The 18,987-nt window shown below is 37.2% G+C and overlaps 1 protein-coding gene across 2 annotated transcripts in view; it reads right to left on the bottom strand.

The window, feature by feature from the left end:
• The window catches only part of GABRB2 (gamma-aminobutyric acid type A receptor subunit beta2), a 133,577-nt gene that overhangs the window by 15,484 nt on the left and 99,106 nt on the right, over positions 1–18,987 (bottom strand). For both annotated transcript variants that reach the window (XM_054168387.1, XM_054168388.1), the window contains exons 7-9: positions 5,324–5,461; positions 4,224–4,376; positions 2,863–3,107 (exon numbers count right to left, since the gene is read on the bottom strand). In XM_054168387.1, the coding sequence (XP_054024362.1) occupies positions 2,863–3,107; positions 4,224–4,376; positions 5,324–5,461 (536 nt within the window). The remainder of the gene's footprint in view (positions 1–2,862; positions 3,108–4,223; positions 4,377–5,323; positions 5,462–18,987) is intronic.

Below are 18,987 nucleotides of genomic sequence, written 5' to 3'. Positions count from 1 at the left end.
GGACCTTTAAATGTCCCTTCTAATTCAAACTATTCTATGACTATGAATAAACCAAACCAAATCCACCATATTGGGCATATGACATGAATTCAATATGAAATGTAAAGAAAGATTTGGTCACAGATTTTTCTGGAATAGCCCAGGGAAATCTCTGCAGCCAGCCTGATGGTGTTCGCTCAAATGGAAGAACAAGGACATTCTCCTGTCCAAGGGATTATGTTGGATTCAGCAGATATCACAGGTATGGAAGTACAGCTTCTTTTGTGCTTTGGTATAGTTTCCTAGATTCTCTAGTATCTTCTGAATAATACTGAGCAAAAACACAGACTGTGCCTACCCTGGGATCTCTCAATGCCAAAGAATTCAACAGCATAAGCAGGGCACATGTTAACTTCTAGTTTGATTTTTGTGCGTAATAGTAGATGGAGAGATTAATCAACACTTCTCTCACCAACCACTCTTTGTGGTTTGGAAAGTTGTAAGAGGCTGCTACCAAAAAAATGGTGTTGGACTCTGAAGAAATCTAGTGTAGATTTCATGGTCTATAATGTATGAACAAAGATGCTGCACTACAAGCAGTAATTACAGTAACTAATTATCTGACTTTTTCTCACAATGTCTGTGCAGTAATGGTTGCATGAAGTTTTCATCCTCATATTTTGAGGTTAGTTACTCATGGCATTAATCTCTTCTCACACAGTATCCAATTCTGATAGATTCATAATATTCCATGTAGTGATACAAAAGGCATCTCTCCAGCAATATGACAAAAGAACACACACACTTCATAAAATCAGTCCTTCCATGTTGGATCCTGATTATAGATGGAGTGCTCATTTGGTCACATTTCTGGAAACCTGCATCTGAGCCAAATTTGGCAATTCAGGCCCATTTCTGGTTCTTTTACATGAAAATAATTACATAATATTTGCCCCCCTTTCATAGATAAAATATTCAGGTCCATTAAATATGAATCTGTTTTCTTGCTGCTGGTCAAACAGCAAGAACAGCTGTCAGCTCCTTTCCTCCTCCCCAGAGCAGTCTATGAGCAGTAGGACAACACTCTCTGATCACCGCTCCTTTCTGATCCTCTCCCATACAATTTTCTATCTATTGCTTAAGGGATTGCAAACCTGATACCTGATTATCAGATCAGAGCATATCTGGATACCAGAGCAGAACTGTCACAGACTGGGAACCATGCTGGTCTGGTATATTAAGTAGAGTGATTGGTACAAAAAACAAGTGTCGCTAGACTTTGGCTGCTCTGCTACATGGCTGAAAGATTCATCACATGAATAAGTACTTAGAAAATAGCACAAGTGAAATATTGCACAAAAATACACCTCAGCTAGTGGTGACAACAGCAGCTATGGACCTTAAATTTCAATTGCTGTTAGAGGGAAGATTTCAGGTAGATGCAGATCTAGTCTTATAAAATGGTTAACAGCTCTGACAGTTAAGGGCAAAACTGATTTTTAAAAAATAAACTTGAAAATTAAATAAAAACTTCCATCTTTTTTCACATTGCTGAAAAATCACCAAGAGAAAGACGAAGATTTAACAGCGTCTTCATGAACTTTACAATGGTAGGTGATCTATGGCACCACAGCATCAGAATTAATCTCATCATTATGCATTTGCCTTCAATCAGCAAAGCATGCTTCTCTCAAATTAAAAGAAAGGAAATTAATGAATGGGTGAGACCTGAGCCATGACAATATAATCCTCCATCTTAAAAGACCATAAACTATAATCTATAAAACTCTTTTATGCCATCAACATGCAATGGGTTATTATTGTTCCAGCAAAAACCAGAACAAAATGTTCTTCTGCCTGCAGGCACACTACGGTAGTGTAGAAGTTCTGAACAAACATGAGAAATTCCACCACAAGAGCTGTATGGAACATATGTTTCCACTTCATAAATGATCACTTGGTATTTTCTGATTTAGATTTTTCTTTTTTAACTCCCATTGTGATTTTTTTTCCCCCTTGAAGTATCATGCTGAATTGAAAAACTCAAAAAAGCTTACCATGCCAAAAAAAAAAGAGATAACCTCACTTGTTTCATTTTCTTTAACTTTCCAGTTTTGCTTGTGTGTGAAAGCTTATACATTTCACACCGAGTACATTTTTAGCATTCAGCCCAATTTGCCACTGTGTGAAACTCATCCAAAAAGGTCAAAGTGAAAAATGGCAAGTGCTTTATGATAAGTGCTCCATTTTCATTAAGTAAAATGGATACTCATTCCAAAAGTATGCATCTTGGCAAACATATTTTCTGCTTCAATTCTCCATCCCCAGGGGACCACTTTCAGATTCAAAATTAAGTGTGCAGCAAGTTGGTGCTTTATTTCTGAAAAGTTTCTCGTTTGGTCAGTAGTAACCTGGGCCATTATATGTTCAAAATATACTAACTTTTCAAGCTTTAAACACTTCTGTAGCAAATATTTCTTATCCAGGTCATCGAAAGAGTTACAAAAGTAGGTTAAATTTAGGTTTCATTTCCAATGTTCCATACAGCTCTTACTAGAATAAGAGCTATAGCCATCATTTTGGATTTGTTCCTTTGGAAACAGATTAAACATATTTAACTCTATATCCTGACTGAGAAAATATCTCACAGTAGAGCTTAACTGAGTGCATGCTTTAGAAAAATCATCATTCAGTTTTCCAGGCTACAGGCAGCATTCATTGCTGAGGTGGCTACGTACGCTGCTCTGCAGAGCTAAGAAAAGATCATAATAATCCTACTCCACTCATTTTCTACAAGAAATTACATTTTAAAGCTCTGTCTGGCAGAAGTGAAAGTCTGCTTTCCTGGGGCAATGCTAAAAATATACCTCCATTTCAATTTACCTTATTGACATCCATTCGTAACTTCTCATTGTTGGCACTGGCAGCTTTTTCTGCTGCTTTCTTTTGACGCTGTGGTCCTCTGCCAAAGAAGATGTAGTTGACCAATGCATACTCCAGCAGAGCCATGAAAACGAAGACAAAACATCCCATAAGGTACATGTCAATGGCCTTCACGTATGGAATTTTGGGAAGAGTCTCTCGAAGATGGGTGTTAATTGTTGTCATTGTGAGCACAGTTGTGATTCCTGGAAAAAAGAATTGACAGGTGTATCAACAGAGTTGCTTTAAATTTTGCAGCATAATAGGTTATAATATTCAAATGCTAGAGCTGAAAAATTCTAGGTTTTTTTTTTTCTTGGTGGAGAACAACCCACTCCCCACCTCTGTCCATATTCCTGATTTTTGTCTTTTATTTTTTGCACAGTTATAAACTGTGTTCAATCAGACAAACAGTAGTTGGATTCTACAAGTGTGTGTTTAATCAGCTAAACTGTAACATTCTCTAATGAGTCTCAGTTACAAATTACCAGTCTAGAGCCACTGTTATCTTGCTCTCATCCAGCATTTTCAGGATGTGTGCAGTCTTGACTTGTTATAGGATGATGCTACACAGAAAGGCCTTGGTAACATGCAGACAGTATTCTATAAAGTTCAAATGTCAAATTCCCAGTTGTGTATTTTATGTTTATTTACTTATTTCATCTATATGACAGATGTACTGGCAGGGATTGGTCTGATTTATGCAAATTTTGGCAATAGATTCTCTTACTTATTTTGGTAACATGCTTGAATCCTCTGACGAGGGGCCCAGTATAAACAAACACACGTGAGATTAGTGATGAGATGCTAAGAATACTCTAGAGATTAATTAGGGAAATGGTTTTGCTTTTTGAATGTAAGGTATGCAGTAAGGAAGAAAGCCCTCAAAGTAAGGAGAAGTTACCTATATAACCCTAGTAAAACCTTCTTTTATTCATACCTGAAAGGAAAAGGAATTTATAACCGATAACACAGTACTGAATGTGAATTCTGGACTGCCCTGGGCAAAACAAAATAAATGCATTCTCTTTGGAGAAAAAAAAAAAAAACAAGCAGTGAAACAACAAAAGAAAATGTTGAGACAATTAGGGTAATTCTGGCTACAATGACTATACAGTTAGCTAATTCAGACATGAAATCATTTTGATTTTTATTTAAATTGTGATGATTTAATTGCTGATTTAAATAATATGAAGCTTAACAAGCCAGACATGAAAAGATCTAACAGATTTGTTTTTTAAATCATGCACTATCCACTATGCCAGAAGCAAGAAAAAACATTCAGCTAATGCACACTGCATGAGATGTGTAAAAATGCCTACCTAAAGCAACTCTTGCAGCTGAAGCGTCATAATTAATCCAGAACGAAACCCAGGACAGGATAGTGATCAGAATAGAAGGCATGTAGGTCTGCAGAATGAAGTAACCAATGTTTCTCTTAAGTTTAAAGCTGAGAGACAGCCTTGGGTAGGCACCTAAAAGAGAATATTTGGTATGGCCATAATTTACTTGTATAAAGCCTGAAAACATTTTTCTGTCATTTTGGTTTTATGGTTTCATGCAACATAGAGTACACACAGAGCTGAAAGATCCAGGATAATCAGCTGCAGAATTTCTAGCAAGAACTGGAATTAAACAGTCTTTTATTCTAAGGGTAGCATGATGCTCTAGGTGCGTATCTGCTAATAATCGTAATATTCAACAATCAACATCCAAAATATATTTCAGAGCATCCATGTGCACAAATGCTTCTTTCTTGACAAGCTGCAGTATTCCTGCTTTAGTGTCAACCTTTTTGTAACTTGCATTCTGAGCAATGCAACTGGACACCAGGAATATTTTGGTGTATGAAGCACTTGTGCAAATGACTGCCTACACAGCATTTTTCAAGTCCTGTTTCTGCTTGTCTTTGAAGAATTTGGGGGTACACAATCTTTCTATACTCCCTTCAAAGATCCTTTCTATCCATATCCACGTGACATAGCAGTAACCAAACCCAACTCCTATCACTCTTGAAAAATTTAATATCATTGAAATGTTTTAGTCTAATGCATCCACACAAGGAACACCTAGAAACAGCAAGACAAAGGTTCCTATATTTCCCAGAGGCTGGGTTACTTCCTGTTGGCTTTTAGAGCACTGAAGTGTTTAAGTGGCTTAATCAGTTTTCCTATGAAAACAGAAAATAACAGCTTCACAGAGCCTTAACAAGACAGACTACTGTATCCTTCTCATATGTTATCAAGTGATGCCTTATTATGAAATTTGTAATTAGAACTGCTCCTTTCAAAACTTACACTACTGCTCTAATTTATTTCTGTTTCTAAATTTTTTGCTCAGATTCTGAACTTCACATTGAGAATTAACCATTTTCTAAAAAATCCTCCCAGTGAATTCCCCTTTTAGCTTCCCTTCCACAAACCTGTAGAGAAAACAACATTCTTGGTGATAAGCTTGTAGTCTACAATGGAGAACTGTGGCAGTTCGATCTTTGTCACTCCTGTTACTGCATTATCACCCCCACGCCAGTAAAATTCAATGTCATCTGTTGTATAGCCATCTATAAAAACAGAATTGAACAGTTAAGATACATATCTCTTCTGAAATCATGGAGAACAGCCCAGAGAATCAACTCAGAAAATAACTTCAAATATTTCTAAAATTAAACTATTAATAACACAAACATAACAGATATAAACATAGACACAGGCAATTCAAAATATAAGTTCAAATGGCAATCCTCAGTGACTTTCAATTTTGTTTTTTAAACAAAGGTATATTATATACAAATATTTATAAAGCATACTTTAGAAAACAAATATGACTACACACATCCCATATATAGCTAGCAACTGTACATACATCTTAAGATAACTTCTGATCCCAAGGTTAGATCTGAGAGTGTGGGTTTGCTGTAATTTCAGCCTCTGGGCTGAAACATTGGCACTGGTAAGTACTTCCAGACCTGCTTCATTTGCTTTAAAAAGTACTTTTCCTGGAAGATAAATGGTACATGGAGGGAGGTCATTAACCATTGTGTTCATGGTAAGACATGCCCGCTTCAGTAAGACATTTGAAGGGAACACATCTGTTTCAGTACTTTTGTGAAGCACAAATCCCTCATTTAGTGAATTAAGTGGTTTTGGTAATTTTTCCAAGAGTTACACAGTGTGAGGAATACATGCAGATTCTGCAGACCTGAAATTCATTAGGTTGCCATGATATCATTTGCTTTTCTGGTCATGAGTCTATCTGAGAAAAGAGCCTTGTTTCCTTGCCTATCACTTTATCTTTGTCAAGTCGCACTGTAGGATTTCAGACACGAAAACCAAATAAAACCTAAAATAAAATAAATTAATAAACTGGATGATCTTGAGATGTAAAAGCAAGGATATATTCTGAAAAAAAAAAAAATCCTTAGAGAATTTAGAAAGAATAATACTACACACTTTGTTGTGAGGGTTCACTCTTGGCTTACTTTGTGATATCGCTAACTTTTGCTGATATTCTATTCCAAATCTGCCCTGCCCTTCAACAGGAAGCTCCAGAGTCTGATCTCATTTACTGAACTTAGCAGATTAATCACGGTCATTTAGTTAATTTTGAAGCTATTTAACTATTAAACTTCATAACTAATAAATCATTATTTTTTTCTTTCTGACAAAAAAACCAAACCAAACAAAACACACCTTTTTACGTAAGAGAAAATACATTTACAAAGAGTCCAAGTAGCTCTTGGGTTTGGTGGGGTTTTTTTAAGAACACCTGTTGGTTTTGCACAGCTGCCTACACATGGTTTGCCTTGAATTGCCTCATCATACGAGGGTTCATGCAGAACTCCAGGTTTTGTTTTCTGGCAAACTGCCAAATGCTCCAGCCTTCTCTTTCTACCTTAAAAATGTGGTTAAGCCTCTCCCTGTACTCTCACAGCTTCAATACTAGTCAAATATCAACTACTTCTTGAGGAAAGCAGAATTCCCTTTGAAAATTTCATCCAAAAGTTCAAACTGATGATTTCAAAATACACAACTCTGGGCTGCTCTGGGGAGACTGCAGAATGCCCTGCTGCTTAAGGTACCTCCTCTGGGGAAATGCTAAGACTTGGACACTGAATGATAAGACTTGTTATTAGGTATTATGACGAAGAATTTCAGGAAGTCTCTTCAAGTTTTCATTAAAGTACTTCTCTCTCTTTCTGAGACAGAGAAATTATCCCAGTAATTTAATAACATGGAGAAGGAGAGAAAAGAGAATGTCATCCACACATGAATGTTATTGTGTACTGCTAAAGTACCCAAATATAATTGGATATAGGTCTAGTATCTGTGAAACATCTGCCAGAAGACAGAAGAGGCCTATTCATGTCTCTAGTGGATGTTTTACAGGTATTGAAGTCCAATTACCTATGGCTATAATAAACTCCATCTGCAGGTATTTGGGACTCAAAACAGCTCTACTTACAAGTTAAAATTCTTTACTGATCAACCAATTCAAAATAATAAGAAAAAGGCAGATTTAATGAATGACAGTTCAGTATTTCTAAATTATCAGGTCACATGTCAGTAATGGAGAAAACAAAACATACTAAACCCAAAAATGCTGCAAGTTGTTTTTGCAAGCACCTGAGTTTAGTATAGCACACTATTTGATTTGGATTGTGAAAGAACTGTTGTTTTACTATATATTAAATTGTACATAGCACTGCTACCAGCACAGAGGATCTGATTGATTGCTTTTTCCAAAAGCATTTATATATCATCAGCAGCATGATGCACTTCACATTCAGGAAGTTCAATTTCTTATTTCTGTCATGCCTCACACATCAGCAGTCAACCAAATCAATTCATTGTCCTGGTAATATGGCACCAATACTGAAAGAAGCAAAGCATTCTCGACTCCCATTAGCATGGGCAGGGAGTTTACCATTGACCATACTTCAAAAAATTACAGGTAATGAAATATTGCAGAAGAAAAACAAACAATGGGTAGAACACAAAATAAAAACCTCTTCATAAAGAAACTACAAAAATGCCTATTTTTTCCTACTTAAGAGAAGTCAAAAATTGGAGACCCTTCAGACACAACCAAAAATGAAAGCTGTAGCAATACTGAGCATGAGAGTACTTAGACAGAAGATGATTATCAGAAGCTCCACACAATGGAAAAACAGAAGCCAACTTTTCTGAAAAACTCAAGATTTATCAGTAGGATTCACTACCTCACAATGCATTTGTTTTACATGACAACTAGGCTCAATCTCAGATTGATATATAGACACACATACATATCTACAGCATGAACACTGCATAGGAATTCAAGTGGTCCGTATTACTATCTTAGCACCTGAAGACCAAAGACAAGACACTTGTTTATCTGTGGAAAAAAACAGTTACATAAATATGCAGAAGAGTGAAAATGTGGCTAAAGCAGAGAGAGTATTCTGAGGCCATGCATTAACCTCACTCTGAACAATCAGCAAACTACCTGAGCATGGCTTGGCACATCTTTGGGCAATACATGCAAACACTCAGCATCATATCCTAGCTCAGGAAAAACTCCTTCAGCACTAACAAAGAGATAAAAATATATTGTTGGAAACTGTCACAATCCTAACCCCGCCTGCTCAAGCTTGTCCAAAAAAGTGTCCCTCTAATTAAATCTTTTATCGGCAATTTTGGACATTGTCAACATGGAAGTACTATGAAGCACAAGTTTGGCCATTTTGACATTTTTTGCTGAGCAGGTCTGGAAGCTCAGTGACAGCTGGCACTATGAGATATTTCTGATCACTTGAGGTATTTGTCTTTTGCTCATCAACATGAAACACAGGAGAATCAGTTTACAGCAGGTCCTGGAATTAAATACTATTATAAAGCAACCATTTGCAAGAAAAACAGCACAATATTGTGGAGAAAAACCAGCTGAATTACACACATGGCTTTTGATAAAACTCACAGGGAGCTGGGGTTGCTTAGTCTGGAGAAGAGGAGACTCAGGGGTGACCTTATTGCTCTCTACAACTACCTGAAGGGGGGTTGTAGTGAGGCGGAGGTTGGTCTCTTCTCCCAGGCAACCAGTACCAGAACAAGAGGACACAGTCTCAGGCTGCGTCAGGGGAGGTTTAGGCTGGAGGTTAGGAGGAAGTTTTACACAGAGAGAGTGATTGCCCACTGGAATGGGCTGCCTGAGGAGGTGGTGGGGTCGCCGTGGGGGTGTTCAGGGTGAGGCTTGACAGGATGCTTGGTTGTATGGTTTAGTTGATTGGGTAGTGTTGGATGATAGGTTGGACACGATGATCTCGAAGGTCTCTTCCAACCTGGTTAATTCTATTCTATTCTATTCTAAAATTACTTTAAGTACAGGAATCTATCAACTCATAAATAGGGAATGAATAATAAACCACTTAATTTCTGCTATCTCTCTTGCTATTAATTAGATTTTCTTTGTGCAGCTTCCCAAAATGAGAACAACTGAGGCATGATATCTATACCAGACCAATTGAGATCATTTGGGTTAAGAATACACAAAATATTCTTACCTTACAGTCACATTAATTTATTAAAATGTAGGCCACAGACTAATTGAGAAACTTGACATCTACAGGCTCTGCACCATGAGATGAGTACTATACAGAAATATTACATAAATGGTTAGTTCTGCTTATATAAGAGATGATGGAACACCTTCAGTAGAAGCATCTGTGCATTTTATTTATTTTCAAACACAGAAGCACCATCTCCTTTATCAAGAATTTCTTCAGCAGTTTTGCATTTGCACAGAACAAACAGCAAAATTACTTACAAAACCATAAGCAACACGCAAAGCATAGTTTGAAATTCCCAAACCCTTCAGAACATTCAAACTTGGTTCAGTGCATCACTTCATTCTTCATCATCCATTTATTCATGTGATAACACAGTTTGAGGTGTTTGTTTGAATTTGCAGAGATCTTCAAAGCTCAGGAGAATACAAGTCACCTATTGCTGAAATCAATGGGGTGATACGAAGGAGAGAAGGAAAGTCAGAGTCTGTGCACTGCTGAACACATTTGGTATCAGAGAAGCTGGAAAAAGCACATCATAGTTGTTCCTCTCTCCTCTTTCTCACCCCTCAAAATTTGGTCTTTCTGCATAAAACATTAAAATTCTTCTTACATTTCACTTCAAAGACTTTACCCTGAGGCTTTGAGGATTTGGATACAAAAGAGGACATACAATTTTCTGACTACAGTGAAACTCAATTGATTTTTAGATTAAATTGGTAACATTCTCAAAAAACAATAACCTTCAAGCTGTACAAATGGTTCCTTACTGAAGAGATTGGAATAGGGAGAAGAAAGAAGGGAAGAAGGAAATGTGACTCCGTAATTACTGTAGGGCAGTATACAACTGTTAAGAAGAGGTGCTCTGATGAACAAGTGAAATTACAAAATTGATTCCAGAGCTCAGAGCAGGCTTTTTGTGGTGTTAGCAGAACCAAGTTTAATTTTCAAGTAGACACTTCAGGTTGATTCTTGCTTTCAGTAAGCCTGGTAACTTGTAGATGTCCTGGCACAACCTATTAGATGTCACTGACAATTATTTTCCTAAAGTTTTCAATTAAAATAATTTGTACTTTAGGGTATTTGCTGCAAAATGCTTTCAGAATTGAATTTCCATTATTACAATGATCAGAAACAGAGATGGAGAAATATCAGTGTAATAACAGTCAAAAACCTTCTAGAGTCTACTACTTGGTAATTTCTTGCAATCTTCCTGCTTCCATAAACTCAGTTACTCCCAACACTATGAATGGCATAAAAATGTACCAGGTTCGACACTGTGGAGATCCTGTAACTCAAAGTGTTCCTCACATAACAGAGAGATGAGTAAATGCAGCACAGTGGAGCCTGGTGATACAAAGCTAACAATGCCTAGTCAGCCCAAAGCTGGTGCCATGTCATCAGAACTAAATTCTTTCTGTAACTCCAGCCAGCAACTAGGTACCACACTATCCAGCGCTAATCTCTGCAGTGCTATAAACTGGCAATATTTGTGTAGCTTGGAGTACAGATCTTTCCTAGATATGTGGGAACTCACAAATCATACGCAAGAATGCTCTTCATCTTTTTCCTCTGAGTTCCATCATCTTTTGTGCATGGTGTTTTCTGCTGGCCAAGAACCATGTTTATGATTTAAGCATATTCCAGAACACAATAACATATAATACATCTGGTGCAGTTTTATCTGTTTAAATGTCCCAAAACAACTGGATAATCTGAGCACAGAGGGAGTAATATCACCAGGGAGAAGCTGGTCAGACCTGTTTTGAATGAACAGAAGGAAGGCACAAATACCTGAGACAGTAAACACCACCATTCTAGTCCTATGCTGTTATCCTGGCCATCTTGTTCTGTTGACAGTACATTTCCTCAACCAACATGATTTTGAAGACCTGCCAGTATCTTGAACCTAATCAGCCTCTTTCAGCCTCTGCCTAGTCTTCACTTGGCAAGTTTCTTGTGCCATGCTTCTGTGTATCTGAACAAATTAATTTGGCAGTATCTAACTTGCAGATTTGAGAAAACACCTCTATTAATATGGATGTACAAGCAAAATAGTTAAAAATGGAGTATATTTTGCATGTGTATTCTCATCAAAGAATCAAATATGAAACCTCCTATGTGTTTTTAAATGAGGCATATGTGTAAGTAATGACTCAATCTGAAATTACTGTTACCTTCTTTTATATAGTAAAGATCCAACACGGATGCAGAGGGAACAAATTTCTGCACTCTGATGCAAACATACTGTATTTCTGAACTGTTTTCCAAAACCATAGTTCTAAAGATTGGTAGAAATGCCATAACCCCCAACATTTTGTATAAAACTGAAGATTATTTCTGATGTTTGAAAACAGTTATTATCAACTACTGTCTCTACTCTTGAGTAGGTCACGTTTCCAGACATTTGTTATAGTAAAACATAGATCCACACTGAGTGGGTGTAAATGACAAATTATTTTCTCCTCCCATCCTTTATTAAGGACAAAGATCATGTGGGGGAAAACAAATACTTACATTTGTACCCAACCACCAATTTAATCATTGCAACCTGTAATCATCCTTATATGTTTTGAGCTGATTCCCACACTTTTATCTCATTTGGCTACATTAAAATGAAATCTGTGCAGAGGAAAATTGGTGTACAAAGCAATTACATATGCTCTGGAAATGATGATGGGGTTAGATAATGAATATTGTTCACTAACAGGTAAATAAATCTCCCAGCTTTCTTACCTAAGAGGAGATTTCATCGAGAGACTATATGTCAAATTTTTACCCTTTTATCTTGCTTAACAGTTTGTCAGTTCTTAACACGCTAAATCATTCAGTCTTACATATCTATGTTGCCCACAACCCATTATTGGCCTACATTTTGAATGCTGATGTACATTAAAAAAGAAAAAATGAACAACATCTGGCAACCTTAACATTATTTATAAAACTCTCTTAATACTCCACTCTGCTTAATTATTCCCTAACTGTATTAAAAAATCCAAGGCCACAAGGAGAAAAACATAATTTGGAGAAGAAAACCCTGCTGGCTGGTGCCTGTACCATTCATTCAATTTAGAAAAATATGTATTCATTAAGGTATGTCAGCTTGCAATGCAGTATGAAGCAATGTTCTGGAATATTATTCTGCCCTTATCTGTAGTACTTAGGACATCATAGTATCTATAATATTTCTACTTTTCAGTAAAAATCTGGTTATGAAACAATAGAAGCACTGCTCTCATTGACTGTCCAACAATAATATACTATCACAGTATCACTGAGGTTGGAAGAGACCTCAAAGGTCATCGAGTCCAACCTGTCACCACAGACCTCATGACTAGACCATGGCACCAAGTGCCACGTCCAATCCCCTCTTGAACCCCTCCAGGGACGGTGACTCCACCACCTCCCTGGGCAGCCCATTCCAATGACGAATGACTCTCTTGGTGAAGAACATTCTCCTCACCTCCAGCCTAAACTTCCCCTGGCACAGCTTGAGACTGTGTCCCCTTGTTCTGGTTCTGGTTGCCTGGGAGAAGAGACCAACCCCTTCCTGGCTACAACCACCTTTCAGGTAAAACCTGTTATTGATATGAGCTTGACATCATTAATAAAACCCCAACTTTTCACACATGTAGAATTAAGGTTGGTTTTGGACACTTAACTGAGCCTGCAAAAACTAAATTTATTTTAGTAACATAATTTATAATAAATATTCTTTCTTAAGCCATCCAAATATATGTAGATTTAGGAACTCTTCCTATCTGGATAATTCCTCTGCCTTCCAAAAGATTTGTCAAGGATAGTTACGGGTACCTTTGCTGTGGAGAACTATTTATACAGTACCATGTGAATGAAGTTCACAGGAATACTAATTATAGACCCAAATATTGTTTGAACTATATCAATATTTCCTAAAAATTGCAATAGACCTGTAACATTCCTAGATGTCCTTCATACAGCCAGGTTAATAGCACAAACCACATTGCTGCCTTCTCAAAATACTTCAGTGGGAGCTGTGTGCCTCAAGGCTTAGAGGACTTTTCTGTAGGAAACTCTGTTGTGACACCTATATTGGAAACGACAGCACAGGTTTGTTGGCAGTATCCCAACTACCCCCTAGGATGCTGAGAGAGGGAAATAAATTCTTTTGACACAAAACCCTCCAGGTTATAGGAATGGTATACAAAGAAAAGTTATTTGGCAGGTAACAAGATGCTAATGGTTGTGGATAGGCAAGTACAAGGTAGCAGGAAGTGGAAGTGTTTTAACAGGAGATGAGACAAGGCCAAAGAAGGAGAAAGAAATCTACTTCAGTTCTCTGTATTTAATTGGCACAGAAGACTGTAAGCCTGAAGAGCTTCAAGTATGGTGCTAAGCAACTACCTTCTCTAAAATCCATGGCAGAGTCAACCCCTTTCACATTTTCCTCACTAGAAGAGTTTGCTTTAGTCCAGTTTAAAATATTGGGTTTTATGTACCAGAAAACCATGTTAAATCACAGTATCACACAGTATCATCAAGGTTGGAAGAGACCTCAAAGATCATCAAGTCCAACCTGTCACACCACAGACCTCATGACTAGACAACGGCACCAAGTGCCACATCCAATCCCCTCTTGAACCCCTCCAGGGACAGTGACTCCACCACCTCCCTGGGCAGCACATTCCAATGGCGAATGACTCTCTCAGTGAAGAACTTTCTCCTCACCTCGAGCCTAACCTTCCCCTGGCACAGCTTGAGACTGTGTCCTCTTGTTCTGGTGCTGGTTGCTTGATAGAAGAGACCAACTCCATCCTGCTCTGTAGGTAATACCTCTTTTACCTGCTATCCTGTATTCCTCTCTGGTTTGCGCTGACGTTCCCAAGTACCATAGCAAGAGGATTTCATCAGTGCATTTCACATTTCAGAAGTTTTTAAGTTAACAAAATTGTCCAGAACTTTTCTAACATTCATTTTTCCTCTGAGTAGCAACTCCAGGCATTGCTTGAGGCTATGCCTATTTCTTGAAGTAGATGTGACTGAGACAAGATAGTGTCAACCCTTGAAGGAACTTTTCCCTGCAAGCACATTTTAACACACTCTGTTGACTTTTATTCTCTTTTCCTTTAGCTCTAGTATCATAACTGTGTCAATATGCAAATATGTATTACATAAGGTGCCTCTTGGGCTGGAAAAGCAGGATATCTGCATGTAAATGTTCATTAAAAAGAATCTAGTACAATATTTTAACATACATAAAAGGGAATAAGCCTCAAATAAAAAAGTTAAAGCACTACATCGCTATAGTGAGAGCCCCATGTGGACTGCACCTCTCTCTTGCCTTTGAAATTACTACCCTTCTTCAAAAAAGCTTAAGAGAAAAACACATGAATAATACAATAACATATAATACACAATGCATCAACAGAAAATGCTGTTATTAGTACTATATAATCACTATACTTTTCTGGTGAAACTGCACAAGTTCATTATTGAAGAAATTATGACTCAAATTCTATTTCAAACAAAAATATACAATCAAGCAATTTGACACTATTTTCACAAGCCTACAGTATTCCATGCCTGTGCTTTTGTGTTCTCTATTCAAAGTGCCTTCTTCCTTGTACAGTGATATTCCTGTCATATCCTTACAAATTAAGGCTTATTTTCACATGTGTGTCAGTATCTATGTTTAGATTCCTATTTTCCAGCTGTTGTTCCTTTGGAAAGTGTTATCCCGTTTGCATGTCTGTGTGATTCATGAATCAGAAAACCTATTTGCAGGGAATGCATTGCTTCTGTGTAGAAGCAAAAACCTGAAAGCACAATGAGCTCTGTTACTGTAAACATGAAAACCGGATTTATCTCCTGCTCTGTAGCATCCTTGAGCTCCAGGAGGCTGTCATGGCTCAGAGCACATCAGTGCCGCAGGTATCTAACAGCCACCTTGTCAACATGTTTATTAAGCCATTGTCCTATCTGGGGTGCTCCCAACTTTGTATATTAATTGAATTACTGCTGCAGTACACGTTCCAAGTACATATATGCTGTAGTGTTTATTAAGTACTATTTTACTGCTGCTATTGTATAAGGTAAGTATTTGTCCAAAGCTTAGAATGAAAGGTGTCCAAAGAGGCAAAGAATAAATGGGACTACACAACACATATTTTGGAAGGTACTGAGTTGAACATATTGATCTTTCTCATTAGAGTTTTATCATGTCATTTTGACACCAGCTAGAAGTGAGAGCACTGAAGAGCTGAACTGTCCCAAGTGGCTTTTAACAACCACTTTGACTTGGAACATATGGAACTTAACACGAGTAGATAAGTGGATAGGCCATAAACCAAATGTTTTCCTGAACACAAGGTCAGTAATTACATCCAACCTGCATGTAGAGTGCTGAAATATCTAAGAAATACTTTATTACCTTCCCTGTTCCAAGCACTCATCTAGAAACTCAGAGTATGACTCTTTATAAAGTGGTATGAGTTATTGAAGCAAAAAATGTTGCAGAGTCAAAGGGGAAGAAATGGCACATTTATCCTTGAAGAAAACCAAGAACAATGCAGGTCTGCAAACTTGTAACAATACAGTGCTGGTTTAAAAATTGTCAAAAAAGATATATATAAAAATCTAGAAAGTCTGAAAGGAAGAACACATGGGCTAGATAGATTCTTCATTCAGATGGAACTGTCTGGCTATTAACAATGAAAGCTATTCTAATAAGTGCCATAAACATAAAAGGACGTGAACATGAAGTAGGTTATCCCTAACCCCAGGAAAACCAACAGACTCATGTTCCTGTGGTCACAAGCATGGAAATACCAGATGCCTAAGAGCATCTCTTCAGGAACACCCCAAATTCTCTCTGCAGCCTTACTGTTCATAAAGTTGGAGATCACTGATAAAATACAAACAAACCAACAACAAACCTGCCAATGTTAGAACCACAATTATAAGATAAATCAACATTAGTACAACACTTACAAAGTGATGGAGGAAAAGCCTAATAATATAAAAGGCTAAAGGGACAGTAATGTAACCATGACTTGCCTTTCAAGTTTTTGGGGGGTTTTGTGTGGTTGGTTTGGGATGAAATTGTATGCATAGGAGGCAACCTTCCAGCTTCATTAGAATAATAAAAATCTATGGTGCACTGATCAAACTGTTGTCCTCTTCACTAACTCAAATGTATTCATGACCCTATTCATTATGACTATTTGACGCATCATTAAATAAGGCTAATTGCACTAGATTGTTAACATTTTCTGTAGGATCATCAGGGCATTTGGAGTAACATCAATAGCTGAAGATAGAGAATTAACATAATACCAACATGCAAAGAGCCTGCTGGCAAACTGGTGAGAAATCCATTAAAAAACAGTAGAATACAGGAAAAAAAAAAAAAAAAAGAGAGAGAGAGAAATGGGCATTTCATTTCTGAAAACACAAGTAAAAATATGCTCTATTCATTTTTTTAATTACCCAGATTTTGAAATGTTTAACTACTATAAATAGCAGGGTATGAGGTAATGCATAAAACTCTGCATATAAGCATACGCCTAGTTACAGACTTTCTCTACGTAACTTAAATATCAAGTACATCAAGAAAGATTCCATATAAACAACAATGACCATCAGGAAAGAAAGAAAAATCGGAAATCACTAAACCATCACATTTGTTGTATGTAATAATAACAAAATTCTTGAGGATTTACAGCATAGAATACCTCAGGTTGGAAGGGATGTCAGAGATGGACAGGGTCACCTCATAACTAGACTTGGCTGCTCAAGGCCTCATCCAGTCTGGTCTTGAACACCCTGAGGGAGAAGGCATTCACAACCTCCCTGGGCAACCTATTCCAGAGTGTTGCACTGAAGAACTTTTTCCTAAGATCCAATTCAAATCTACTCTCTCTCAGCTTAAAAACCTTTCCCCCTTGTCCTATTGCTAAACACCTTCACAGAATCATAAAAATGGCTCAGGTTTGAAGGGACCTTAGATATCCGAACTGCATATTCAGGAATGGTATCTTCTTTGAAAAAACAAATGACAAAACCAAGAATTTTCACTGCCCTTGTTCAGAATAATCTCTGTCTTATCATGACATATTAGAAGTTGCACTTACATCATCTGTGTTCTACAGTTACCATATGTCAGTATTTCAGAGTTGCTGGTAACTCAGAAACTGCAGTAGGAGTTTTTTTTCTGAGAACTGACAGCAATACACCAGCAAATGCTCAAATGGTGTTGATGGTCAATAGCATCACAAAGATTTACACATTTCAGCCCTGAAAGTGATTGGAAGAGATGTCAGGCTGACACTGGGTACTTGTATTCAGCTGTTTTTACTGCTCTGGTTAACATTAGGCAGCATTAGAAACTCAATCATAAAAAGAGGGGGAAAAAAAGGCATTAGAAAGAGAAAAATAATTTCACTTTAGAAGGACTATAAGTATCTTAGCATTTAACTTACAGGAAGCCAAGAATCAAATAAAATTAGAACAGGGAAATAAAAGGTATCACAACAAAGAAAGGCTCTTCTTGAAAAGGAAAATTAATTAAAACCATCCTAGGAAAAAAAAAACAAACAAGGGAAACAATTTTGTTTTCTAGCTGTCAGCTTTAACTTTGGTAGACTATAGAGTGTTTATTGTTCTGTTATTACCTAAATCCAGTTCAAGTACACATTTTAGATATGTGTAAATGACTCTATAGTGTGCTGCGAAGTGCTAACAGGAACAGTTTAAACCATTGAGAAAAAACAATTTTGGTAGCTTACTTCCAAAATACGTCTGCCTCATGAAAACACTGTTCAGCTTAGTTCATTCTGCAATCTTTGTACTGTACTCTCTTTTTATATCAGTTCTCAGCATGGATAAATTTGGGGGACCCTTTTTTTTTTAAGGAAACACTTTACAATTCAACCTGTGCATTGCCTTGAGATAATTCTCTAACAGTTTTTAGCTAAACAAAATGACTTGAGATGACTAGGGGAAGCCAAGAATTAGTTTTCTCTGATGAACATTTCATGGATTGTAGCTACCAGCATTAATTCACTTCACAAATGATAAAGACACTATATTAGGGGCTAAGGAGTGTATCACCTACCAATTAAATGAAGCCATTTAGTAGCACAAAGCAGCCTCACACATCAATTTATGGCATACAGTGAGGAATACAAAATCCAATTAAAATTTCAGGGGGAATTTAGCAGGGCAGAATTTAATTAGCAAAGATACAATTTTGCCAGGAGACTCTGGCTAACACCTGTTCTGAAGTGTAAAGTGACAAGGAATATGTAGTAACAAAGGTTTCGGTCATAATTTATGTTACATTTGCTAGACAGCTCCTCTAGCCACATTTACATTCTTGCTTCCCTCAAACTGAGAGCAGCTCTGCTTCCTGTTACTTGCACTGCTTACAGAAACCTCTAATTAATTCCAAAATCCTAATCCAACCCAAGCAATATTGTTGGAACACTGAAATACATGGATTTTCACATTTCTGCACACAGTTTAAATTCCACTTATTGGCATATTTTACCCACACCCTGTAAAGA

Source organism: Dryobates pubescens, chromosome 16, assembly GCF_014839835.1.
Source record: "Dryobates pubescens isolate bDryPub1 chromosome 16, bDryPub1.pri, whole genome shotgun sequence".
NCBI classification, from domain to species: domain Eukaryota; kingdom Metazoa; phylum Chordata; class Aves; order Piciformes; family Picidae; genus Dryobates; species Dryobates pubescens.
The sequence above is the reverse complement of the archived record's forward strand: the minus strand, read 5'-3'. Positions and strand labels throughout refer to the sequence as shown.